Source organism: Entelurus aequoreus, linkage group LG20, assembly GCF_033978785.1.
Source record: "Entelurus aequoreus isolate RoL-2023_Sb linkage group LG20, RoL_Eaeq_v1.1, whole genome shotgun sequence".
NCBI lineage: Eukaryota > Metazoa > Chordata > Actinopteri > Syngnathiformes > Syngnathidae > Entelurus > Entelurus aequoreus.
In genome coordinates, this window is record NC_084750.1 from 5,465,830 (window position 1) to 5,479,043 (window position 13,214).

The 13,214-nt window shown below is 38.1% G+C and overlaps 1 protein-coding gene across 3 annotated transcripts in view; it reads left to right on the top strand.

The window, feature by feature from the left end:
- tbc1d5 (TBC1 domain family, member 5) overlaps nucleotides 1-13,214 on the top strand; it is a 74,426-nt gene that overhangs the window by 26,038 nt on the left and 35,174 nt on the right. For 2 of the 3 annotated variants that reach the window (XM_062028747.1, XM_062028749.1), the window contains exons 2-6: nucleotides 2,210-2,257; nucleotides 6,645-6,763; nucleotides 9,365-9,416; nucleotides 9,492-9,600; nucleotides 9,680-9,769. In XM_062028747.1, coding sequence (XP_061884731.1) covers nucleotides 6,664-6,763; nucleotides 9,365-9,416; nucleotides 9,492-9,600; nucleotides 9,680-9,769 — 351 coding nt within the window. In that variant the 5' untranslated portion in view covers nucleotides 2,210-2,257; nucleotides 6,645-6,663. The remainder of the gene's footprint in view (nucleotides 1-2,209; nucleotides 2,258-6,644; nucleotides 6,764-9,364; nucleotides 9,417-9,491; nucleotides 9,601-9,679; nucleotides 9,770-13,214) is intronic. The other variant, XM_062028748.1, reaches the window with a different exon arrangement.

Genomic DNA, 13,214 nt, shown 5'->3' on the forward strand with positions numbered 1-13,214 from the left:
GGGTGTTACCATTTAGTGGTCAATTGTACGGAATATGCACTGTACTGTGCAACCTACTAATAAAAGTTTCAATCAATCAAATCCCTAGATTGATTGATATAAAATGTTCTTTATCACTTTGGTTACTTTCACATGTCCAATAAAGATGTGATTAATTTATGATGGCTCAGGTGTGATTCACTACGATAGGGCCCCACAACACACTGGATTCCAGTTAATTTAAATACCACAACACTGGATATTGTTCAGATAAGTTAAATTTAAGAACATGCACACAAAGCAACACTGGAGGTGACTATGACGTGCGCATTTTCCGCGCATGCGTACTAGGTCGCGTTGCGCTGGCGGACAGAGGGGGCTAGGGGTCTTAAACGACCATTGTGTGTGTGTGTGTGTGTGTGTGGACAAGGATAAGGTTAGGTCGGATTTACCCTGGATAACCTCGGATTAAGGTGTTTCCATGGGTTGTGGGAGGTTTATTTACAGCCGAACTATTTGAGAAGTACACTCATTTACAGATGGGAAAGTTTTGTAACGTTTCAGACTTTCCTCCGCTTGCCAGTAGACACAACAACAAGGCAGCTTTTCCTCATTATGCACCAAGGATGGCTATAGCCAGCAAGGTTGCATTCACTTACTGCCAGAATTACGAGTATCATCAGTAGCACAACACAGAGGTTTTGTGTACTTTTTCTGTACTCTGTTCTGTACTGCTACAATAATTGGCAATTGGTTGTGGATTTAATAAGTATTACTTGGCTATTATGCGACCCCGAAAGGGACAAGCGGTAGAAAAATGGATGGATGGATGGTTATTATGTAAATACAGTATTTCACCTCGAATGTCACTCAATTCCATAAGAACTAAAAGGTATTGTGGTTTTTTTTGTTACAAAAATGAGTTTTTTTTAAGTATAATTTAGGCCAGGGGTGTCCAAAGTGCGGCCCGCAGCTAATTGCTTACCGGCCCGCCACACATTCTGCAAAAATTGCAAAATTGATAATATTCCAAAAACTAAAAAAAACATTTTAAAAAAGTGGAATGAGGTGAAATCTAACAAGAAAAAGTTGCAATGTTGACACAAAGCTGCCATGCAGGCTGTTTTTTTTCTTTTGTCTTTGTTTCTTTTTCTTTTTTTTGCCATTGCTAAAAAAAAAAAGACTAAAAATCTATGTTATAATGAATTATTACTTTAAAAATATCACTTTAAAATGTTTTATGTGGAAAAAATATTGCATATATTGTGTAGTTGCCAAAAAAAACCATCAAAGTTTTATTTGACAAAAGAGCATAATACAAACAAAATAATAGTTCAAACGTAAAATCGACAGATATATCTGAAGTTAATCTCGTAATTTAAGTGTTAAAAGTTAAAAAAAAATACAAAAAAATGTATCACTTTATGAGTGTGGGACCTTTTGGATCCCAAATATATTTAGTAGGATTTTATTTAACTTTTCACTGTGATTACTCAAAAATATTAAATAATTAAAATCAATGATGTCCTGCATTATTGATCTTTTAAGGCTCTAATTACTAAATACTGCATATTTCAGTTTTACTATAAAAAACAAAGTTGTCTTTGACAGAAAACCTTTTTTTTTAACTTTATATCAACCTCAAGTTGATATAGAGATTTACTGTAAGCGTTAAATAAAAAATAATAATAATAATTTGACTTATTTTTAACAGTTTAATGACTGAGAACCTTCATAGTCCCTGGGAGCCCTAAAGGTTAAAAAAAAAAAAAAATCCATATATTTTGTTAAGAAAAATATCAAAATGACCCCCGCATGCTTAAATTTTTCCGTGTGCGGCCCTCGGTGGAAAAAGTTTGGACACCCCTGATTTAGGCACTGTTTTTCAAGAATCAATTTAGTCCAAGTATGGGTTAAAGTGTAACCGATAGTCATGCCTACTCACTGGCGACCCTGTCTTTTTGTAGTTGAAACATATTTGTTTTGTCCATTGCAATTACACGCACATGCGTCATGGACACTAATGTAAATTAGACAATGAGGTCATTCAGCGAAATGGTTTTCAAAGTGAAATGACTGTATCGTCGCTTTAAAACATGAATATGCAACAGCTGTGATAACGTCAAAACAACAACAAACTTGTATATCAATTGTTTTATTTGTGGATTGAAACAAAAGAAGTGACAATAAAAAGTCGATTGATTGTTGTTCTTTTCCTCTCCCCATGCAGACACGTCCTCTTTGAGTCTTGGCTGGGGACACTTACAAGGCCGTGATTGTAAGTCGTGAAAAACTCCTCAGTCTTTAGCACACTTAGCTTGTGGATGTTTCAGAACAGGCTCTGATGCAGATTGTGTGCCTTTCTCAAGTGTTGGTCACAACAAGATAAGATAAGCAGGGCATTAGATACAGTGGAAACTCGATTTACGAACTTAATTTGCTCTTGAACATTATTCGCAAACCAAAAAGTTTGTATAGTGAAGCAGAGTTCCCCATAAGAAACAATGTAAACTAGAGATGTCCGATGATGGCTTTTTTGCCGATTTCCGATATTGTCCACTCCAACTCTTAATTACCGATTCCGATATCAACCGATACCGATATATACAGTCGTGGAATTAACACATTATTATGCCTAATTTTGTTGTGATGCCCCGCTGGATGCATTAAACAATGTACCGTATTTTCCGCACTATAAGGCGCACCGGATTATAAGGCGCACCTTTAATGAATGGCCTATTTTAAAACTTTGTTCATATATAAGGCGCACCGCATTATAAGGTGCATAGAATAGACGCTACAGTAGAGGCTGGGGTTGCGTTATGCATCCCGTAGTTGCGAGACCTGTTGTGGCTCAATATTGGTCCATATATAAGGTGCACTGGATTATAAGGCACTCTGTCAGTTTTTGAGAAAATTGAAGGATTTTAGGTGCGCCTTATAGTGCGGAAAATACTTTACCAGTGAATTGATTAACGTGGACCCCGACTTAAACAAGTTGAAAAACTTATTCGGGTGTTACCATTTAGTGGTCAATTGTACGGAATATGTACTGTACTGTGCAATCTACTAATAAAAGTTTCAATCAATCAATCAAAAACAAGATTTTCCAAAATAAGAGAACAACTTCAACTCCAGTTATGGAAAAAAATGCCAACATGGCACTGCCATATTTATTATTGAAGTCACAAAGTGCATTATTTTTTTTAACATGCCTCAAAACAGCAGCTTGGAATTTGGGACATGCTCTCCCTGAGATAATCCTAATACCCACTACAACTATGGGAAATATTATACTTTGACTTTCACAAAGTGCATTATTTTAAAAAATTTTTTAAACATGCCTCGAAACAACAGCTACAAAAACAATGAAGGCACACAGCTTCAGTCCAGAGTATACTAGAGCATACTTGCCAACCTCGAGACCTCCGAATTCGGGAGATGGGGGAGATGGTTCTGGGTATTTGTTCTGTTGTGTTACGGTGCGGATGTTCTCCCGAAATGTGTTTGTCATTCTTGTTTGGTGTGGGTTCACAGTGTGGCGCATATTTGTAACAGTGTTAAAGTTGTTTATACGTCACCCTCAGTGTGACCTGTATTGCTGTTGATCAAGTATGCCTTGCATTCACTTACGTGTGTGTAAAAGCCGCATATATTATGTGACTGGGCCGGCACGCTGTTTGTATGGAGGAAAAGCGGACGTGACGACAGGTTGTAGAGGACGTTAAAGGCAGTGCCTTTAAGGCACGCCCCCAATAATGTTGTCCGGGTGGAAATCAGGAGAAATTCGGGAGAATGGTTGCCCCGGGAGATTTTCGGGAGGAGCACTGAAATTCGGGAGTCTCCCGGGAAAATCAGGAGGTTGAAACCGGTACCGATAATTTCCGATATTACATTACAAAGCATTTATCGGCCGATATTATCGGACATCTCTAATGTAAACATGAATAATTGGTTCTAGCCTCGTCAAAAGTCCCTATTTAGCAACATAACAAGAGGGTATTGGCTCAACAACCTCTTTTTTTTTAATCCAAACATTACAGCAAGCCTAAAATGTCAACATGCACACTCACACAAACGTCTTGTTGGTACTCTCCAAAATCTAACCACCATGTTGCTTCAATAAAAAACAAAAGAAGGACAATCATTTTACCTTTTATCTGGGAATATTTGTGGCACTATTCAATATTCTGTGAGTTTCAGAGTTATAAACGAGCAATGGCTTCACCTAGTCACTGCTAGCGTTGGCACAAACTTGCGGTGTGATGCGATCCTTCATCGGCTTGTGTACCGGCAGTGCCTTCTCCTTCGCTGTAATTAAGGTCCGCTGTGGGATCTTTTTCGGTCTCATCAGGACTAAAGACTTGCTAAGGAACAATCGTCCTTCGCTGATAAAGTTCTCAAAGTGAAGGGGCTGCAAGCTGGAGGCTAACTAGCTAAAACGCCAGCTCAAAGCGGTTGTCTAGCAACCCCGAGCTATACAGTGAGGCTGTGAGAGTTCGGACACATTTAAAGTGTTCCTTATCGCATCAAGGGATCTCGAAGACAGGCTGACACAGCTCTGACTGGCGCAAGGTACGACAATTGTGGAAATAAACATGTCAGATGTGCCGCTCGCTGTTAAACAGCAAGTGACGTCATCAAAATGGCTTCAAGCAGCACACAAAATTAATTAATGAATCGTACGCCGAGACTTGATCCGCTCACAGACGCATGTTTGGCGCCATGTAAACGTTCATAAACCGAAAATGTTGCAAGTAGAGGCGTTCTTAAATTGAGGTTCCACTGTACTTGGTATTGGATCTAGAGATGTCCGATAATGGCTTTTTTGCCGATATTTAATGATCAATGAAGACTGCAAAGAAGAAAGCTTTAGGTGGGATCGGTGTATTAGCGGCTGGCTGCAGCAACACAACCAGGAGGACTTTGACTTGGATAGCAGACGCGCTATCCGACCGCATTGATGATCGGGTGAAGTCCTTTGTCGCTCCGTCGATCGCTGGAACGCAGGTGAGCACGGGTGTTGATGAGCAGATGAGGGCTGGCTGGCGTAGGTGGATAGCTAATGTTTTTAGCATAGCTCTGTGAGGTCCCGTTGCTAAGTTAGCTTCAATGTCGTCGTTAGCAACAGCATTGTTAAGCTTCGCCAGGCTGGAAAGCATTAACCGTGTAGTTACAGGTCCATGGTTTAATAGTATTGTTGATTTTCTGTCTATCCTTCCAGTCAGGGGTTTATTTCTTTTGTTTCTATCTGCAGTTAAGCCCGATGCTATCACGTTAGCTCCGTAGCTAAAGTGCTTCGCCGATGTATTGTCGTGGAGATAAAAGTCACTGTGAATGTCCATTTCGCGTTCTCGACTCTCATTTTCAAGAGGATATAGTATCCGAGGTGGTTTAAAATACAAATCTGTGATCCACAATAGAAAAAGGAGAGAGTGTGGAATCCAATGAGCCAGCTTGTACCTAAGTTACGGTCAGAGCGAAAAAAGATACGTCCTGCACTTCACTCTAGTTCTTCACTCCAACGTTCCTCATCCACAAATCTTTCATCCTCGCTCAAATTAATGGGGTAATCGTCGCTTTCTCGGTCCGAATCGCTCTCACTGCATTGAAAACAATGGGGAAATGTGAGGAGCCTTTCAACCTTTGACGTCACGCTACTTCCGATACAGGCAAGGCTTTTTTTATCAGCGACCAAAAGTTGCGAACTTCCATTTATCGATGTTCTCTACTAAATCCTTTCAGCAAAAATATGGCAATATCGCAAAATGATCAAGTATGACACATAGAATGGATCTGCTATCCCCGTTTAAATAAAAAAAATTCATTTCAGTAGGCCTTTAAACAATGTAACAAGGTTTTCCAAAATAAATCAACTCAAGTTATGGGAAAAAAATGCCAACATGGCACTGCCATATTTTATTATTGAAGTCACAAAGTGCATTATTTTTTTTAACATGCCTAAAAACAGCAGCTTGGAATTTGGGACATAGAGCATGAGGAGGTTGAGGTGGGCGGGTTTGGGGGGGGGGGCATCGGGGTTGAGGTGGGGGTGGTAGCGGGGGTGTATATTGTAGCGTCCCGGAAGAGTTAGTGCTGCAAGGGGTTCTGAGTATTTGTTCTGTTGTGTTTATGTTGTGTTACGGTGCGGATGTTCTCCCGAAATGTGTTTGTCATTCTTGTTTGGTGTGGGTTCACAGTGTGGCGCATATTTGTAACAGTGTTAAAGTTGTTTATACGGCTACCCTCAGTGTGACCTGTATGGCTGTTGACCAAGTATGTCTTGCATTCACTTGTGTGTGTGAAAAGTCGTAGACATTATGTGATTGGGCCGGCACGCAAAGGCAGTGCCTTTAAGGTTTATTGGCGCTCTGTACTTCTCCGTACAGCGGCGTTTTAAAAAATCATACATTTTACTTTTTACCGATAATTTCCGATATTACATTTTAAAGCATTTATCGGCCGATAATATCGGCAGTCCGATATTATCGGACATCTCTAATTAGATCCATACCAAAATTCCCAGTATCGCCCAGCCCTACAAGACACAAAGTCCTATGTCCTAGAAGGAGCAATTGAAGAAAAGTCCATTGTAAAAACAGGAAGTAGACGATTAGAGGAGTGTATACAAAATGTCCTGAGTGATTTTTGTGCCTCTGCGACAGACCAAGTGGCGCCAGGGCCATGCAGCACCCCAACTTCGAGACCCGCCACCCGCTCCAGACAGACGAGCAGCAGGAGACGGGCTTGGACCCGCTCAGCAATTTCAACAAGAACCGCAGCAGTAGGTCCCCACTTGGAGTTGTTTGCCTACTCGTTTAGTTCCATTCTCATCCCCGCCATCTTTGTGTTGGTGTGTGAGTGTCACACACGTGACCGCCGCCACCCGCAGGCTCAGCCTAAATGTTTATTGAGGTGAGGGCGTGAACGCTGGGGCTGGCATGTGGCGGCACTGATGAATATTCATAGTGAGTGTCCCGGTGGAACCATGCACTCCTGTAATGAATGTTGATAGACAGATTTCCGACTTGACTGCATGTTCACCCGCAAGCCACATGAGACATATTACGTGCGATAAAGACAAATAAAGACAGCTCTGAATGTCGCATCATCATGCCGCCTGCTACTCTTTGTTTAAAAGTAGCACTAGACTGGAAAAACAAGTTAATTGTGTTTGATTGTATCTATTAAAACATATCCAAGTGTATTTAAAATCGGCAAAGTATGTGAAAATACTGTCTAAACATCCCAATATGCTACCAATTCAGTCGGCCGGTTTGAATACAGCAATTTCCGTAGATTCTACTTCACTGTAGTAACACTTCTGTACCATATTATTAGAGCAGTCATACTGTAAATATGCAAACATTAGATAGAGATGTGCTGTTTATCATTCACAATCCTTATGTAAGACAGGAACACATATGTTTTTGTTTGTTTATGCATTCTAAATGGTAAATAAATATCTAACAATTGAGTCAACAGATGGAGGGTCCTCTCATTATACTCTCTGAAAACATCCAGAAAGTACCAACAATACTCCATTTACAATGTCGTGACCTGAAAATTAACCAAATACGAGTGATTTTGTTATTATAAGACTACTTTAGCGGCACATTGATAGCAGTGAGCTAATGCTAGCTTACGCTGCTATTGTTGACACACTGAGCCGGCGGCTGCTTCTGCTTGGTCTCAAACTTGCTAAAAGTAAATTCTAGATTATAATTCATGCATCTCTCACATGCTAGTAGACAAATGTGGCCATGGCTGGTCCACTTTCACATCCCCCGAGATGGCGAAAATACGCAAAAAGACGCTTGTGGCAGCAACATTTTTTTAACCCTTCGTGGGAATTGTGATTGATTCTTCATCCAAACGGAATTATGTGAACATCCTGTCGGTTGGCATCCCAGCGAGAGTGGAAATATTACAGTAAGTGTTTGTTTTGTTATGATTAGTTTGTACGTTTAGCACCTAGCAATGCTGCTAATGCTATAGTGTCACAATAAAGCTTCATCCGTTGTCGTTGTAGCTTGTGCAGCCCTTTGAGACATTTGTGATTAAGGGCTGAATAAGTCAAATTTGATTGATTGATTTAGCAGTCAGCTTCTAAAACTTATTGCTCAGCCTCTTTGTGTTGGGGATCAAAAATAAAAGGTTCTGGGTCATAATATGTCCCAAAGTAATCGTTGTTGGCACAAATTCTGCTTGATTAGCATTGTTGTTGGTAAGATCATGGGACAGGCTTGCAAATTATCTCTAAAAATGGCAAGATCGGTACTATTTTGATCATATCTATTTACTTGCAAACTTCCGAGGTCTTTTGGTGTCATAAATATATATATATATGTATATATATGTACATATATTTGTGTATATGTATACCGTATATGTATATACATGTATATATGTGCGTGTATATGTATGTGTGTGTGTGTGTGTGTGTATATATATATATATATATATATATATATATATATATATATATATATATATATATATATATATATATATATATATATACACACTACCATTCAAAATTTTGGGGTCACATTGAAATGTCCTAATTTTTGAAGGAAAAGCACTGTACTTTTCAATGAAGATAACTTTAAACTAGTCTTAACTTTAAAGAAATACACTCTATACATTGCTAATGTGGTAAATGACTATTCTAGCTGCAAAAGTCTGGTTTTTGGTGCAATATCTACATAGGTGTATAGAGGCCCATTTCCAATACCATTGTACCATTAGAACACTGGAGTTCTAATGGTACAATGTGTTTGCTCATTGGCTCAGAAGGCTAATTAATGATTAGAAAACCCTTGTGCAATCATGTTCACACATCTGAAAACAGTTTAGCTCGTTACAGAAGCTACAAAACTGACCTTCCTTCGAGCAGATTGAGTTTCTGGAGCATCACATTTGTGGGGTCAATTAAACGCTCAAAATGGCCAGAAAAAGAGAACTTTCATCTGAAACTCGACAGTCTATTCTTGTTCTTAGAAATGAAGGCTATTCCACAAAATTGTTTGGGTGACCCCAAAGTTTTGAACTATATATATATATATATATATATATATATATATACACACACACATATATATATACACACAGTATATATATGTATGTATACACATATGTATGTATATATATATATACACATATGTATGTGTGTATATATATATATATATATATACATATATATATATATATATATATATATATATATATGTATGTATGTATGTATGTATGTATATGATAATAGCTTCAATATAGATTCAACTTGTTTTTCCAATCTACTGCTACTTGAAAGGCCTTGAGCAGGTTGAAGTGAACTGTTGTTGTTGTTTATATCCCCCTCTTGTGGCTGTGTTTGTCTCAACAGGAGGCTCTCTTGACAGCAGCACTCCATCCTTGTCAACCTTCCTGTCATACAGGTGAGGATTGACTTGTTCACAGCTGCTTGCCACCTGATATGAATAATACAACAGAACTTCTCCATCCCTGCGCAGGAAAGAATGGGACCAATTGTTTGTCAGCAACAATTACCTGGCCAGGATCCGGCAGGCAGGCATCAGCGGTCGACTGAGGAGCAGCCGCTTTCGAAGCGTATGCTGGAAGGTGAGTCAGGAGCTGGCGTTTTGTGAACTTTGCGGTTTTTCTGTGCAACGGAGGATGAATGGAAGGTTGGTGTGTGCAGTTGTACCTGGAGGCTCTCCCAGAGGACAGCAGTCAGTGGATCAACAAGACCAGGGAGCTGCGGGCTCAATATGAGAAGATTAAAGAAACGGTGAGTGCACCATGTTACGGCTGCTACACATAAAGGTTTTCTAAATCTGAAGAGATCTTTTAAGTGTTACAGAGCCCACGCATCAAAATGAAGCAGTCTTGATCTTTTGAACAAACGTGATATAAAGGCCCTAAATATAAAAGGGCCGTCAAATGATTACATTTGTATTCAAATTAATCCCATTCTAGTGTTTGGATGAATCATGATGAATCACAGGTAAAAAGTAATCATTCAAATGAGCTTCAGAAAAGACCCTAATATTTGTACACAAATGCAATTTTATTGTTATGATGTTTTTAAGTGTTTTACTTGAATGTATGTCATTTATTTGCACAAAACCTGCAAACAATTTGAACTCAAGTTCTCTGGGGATGTACTTTGGAGTGAAAGCACACCAGTCGGAGTCTCCTCACTCGTTGTTGTACTGACGTATGATTGATCGTATAGTGGTTAAGGTAAAAGAGCTTGTACGCTCAAAATAAATTGCATGATTAATCAAAGTGTGGTCATGATTGATGCAATTGTTTGTGATTAATCCCATGAGTTAACTGAATATTATTATTGTTAACTATATATTACCACAGTGGGTAATGATATCGGATCGATACTAGCGCAGTGAGATCCATACTTTGGTTGTCGTTTCTCTTTAAGACGTCCTGCAAATTACTCTCGAATTTATGCAACTGCAGCGTAATTTTCACACATATCTTTGTGGCATGTGTGCTAATTTAGTGGTTTTGCTTCCATTTTAAAATGTTAAAACTTACTTTTTGTTATTTTGTAATAGTGACTTTGTGTGTCATATAACTGAAAAGGGATCATTTATACAATTGGTCTAAATTGTTGTATTTAGTTATAAAAAGGTTTCTTGGGCCGAAAATACTATAAATAGTATCATTTGTTATAAGTACACTTCTGCATAACATTGCATCCTCAATAACAATAACCTCAATAACAATAAAGAAAACAAAATAAATAAATCTACAAAGAATAACTAACATTATTGTTAGTCTTCTGTGACAGAAAATATTTAAAGTGCATCAATTTGCCTGAAGTAAAAAAATGTCATCCTTATTTAAACTATAAACAGTTTTTGACTGACATGAACCTTTTTATGACTGAAAAATACAATAAATGCACTCAAATAATAATACATTCAAATTGATCAGCAACATTAACTCTGAGCACAAAATATAAGACACTTTCACCTGCATAACAAAAATGAATAAAATAATTTGTACAGATTTTTTTATCAAAAGGAAGTCAGGATTAATGTCTACAATGAGCACATTATTGTAGTGCACAGCTTTTTCAAGCATGATACTGATTAATAAGCACATCATTGAAATCAATATGGCATGAAGAGAAAAGCAAACTTTCCCATAAGAAATATTGTATGAAATCCAGATTACATTTTAAAGCAGATTAATCACACTGTTCAATTTTGATTCATCGCAGTACATTAAAGTAACTTTAAAAAAGAAACTAAAAAGTTTTTGACACAAATGCAATTTTCTCATCAGAATACTTGAATGCACTTGAACAGTTTTATCTAATGTACAGTCAGGGTTTATTTTGAAGTGAAAATTTCCAGCGAGCATGTGCGCTCCAAATAAATTGTGTGATTATTCTGCCTTGTGATTAGCCACATTAGTGAACGCATCAACTCTGACAGTCCTCTTAAAAACAATCAAATAGAATGTACTGCTAACAACTGTAATAGTTTTATTAAGTACTGAAATAATAATGTACAGCATTGACCTCGGAGAGTAGACTTTGACAGTATTTCCTTCCAGCTGCTGCGCCCTCAGTAGCTTTTTCATATTTTCATGGATAAAGGTCTGCCATTTAGATGTAATTTTTTGGCTTGCGTTAGACTGGTTTTACTTCAGTATGGTGCAGACTAGCAGTGCGTCGCTGGAATCGCTAATGATTTCTTTCTTTAATGAATATCATCCGTTGTTTCTTCTCAGCCGTGTCCTTCACGCTCACTTTCTTCCTTCCCATCTTGAAAAACAAAGTTATGTTTATTTTTAGCTACAAGCTAATGCTAGCGAGTAAGACCAGGGGCCGTATTTATCAAGCGTCTTAGAGTGCCATTTTACACTTAAGTCCTGAGAATTTGCGAAATTTAGTCCTACTCTCAAACTTAAGAATAAAAGCTATTTATCAACTTTCTTAAGTCTAAGAATCACTCCTACTCTCCACGATATTTAAGAGACCTTCAGAGGTGTCTTAAGTGGTTAGGAGTTGCCAGCAGGGGATGGCACTGAGGCGAGAGAGACGTGTGCGAACGTTCAGGGAGCGGAAGGATGTCCTGGCTTTGTTTGATGACGAGCAGCTGATCAAACGGTATCGTTTAGACCACGGGTGTCAAACTCATTTTAGATCGGGGGCCACATGGAGAAAAATCTACTCCCAAGTAGGCCAGACTGGTAAAATCACGGCACGATAACTTAAAAATAAAGACAACTTCAGATTGTTTTCTTTGTTTAAAAATAGAACAAGCACACTCTGAAATTGTACAAATCATAATGTTGTTGGGTTAATAGTATATATACTTTATTTGTCGTTATTTATATTTTCTGAACAAATTATATGATAATGTTCATCAATCAACTCATTGGTGTTAATTTTCAATCAAGATAAAAAAAATTGGTAACATTTTAGTATGGGGAACACATATTCACCATTAATTAATTGCTTATTAACATGCAAATTAGTAACATATTGGGACTTAATTAGTCATTATTAAGTACTTATTAAGGCCTTATTCTGCATGGCCTTATTATACAACCAGTAAGTCATTAAATAAGAGTCTTCTCTCAATAACCTCAGAATTATTGCTCATTAGTAACCCTAACCCTAACCCTTATATGTTTCCCTAGTGTCCAAATAACTCTAAATTAAGTCTTTGTTACTTTAATAAGCAACTAATCAATGGTGAACATGTTCCCCATTCTAAAGTGTTTCCAAAAATGTTTATCAAAATCAAATTACAGTATGTTATTTATTTAGTTTGATCATTTTCCTCAACTAATGTACTAACATCATGTGGTTTATTTTGTACATATGTAGCATCATCTACAAAGATATAAATAATTGCTATTGCGACATCCAGTGGACACATTTAGAACAGCTGTTTCTTTCATTCAAAAAGGTCAGGTTAATTTTTATACTTGGCAAACTCATCCCGCGGGCCGGATAAAACCGGTTTGCGGGCCTGATCCGGCCCTCGGGCCGTACGTTTGACACCCCTGGTTTAGACAGAGCAGGTATTATTTTTGTCACAGATTAAATAATTTTCGATTGCTTGTTGATTACTGCATGTAGCTGCAGTGGGCTAGTATATATAGAGCCACCCACACCAGTTTCAAATTAGTTGCCTAATTAATGAATTGGAAAGAAAATGTTATGAGAGTAGCGTATGTGTGAGGTGAGTGAC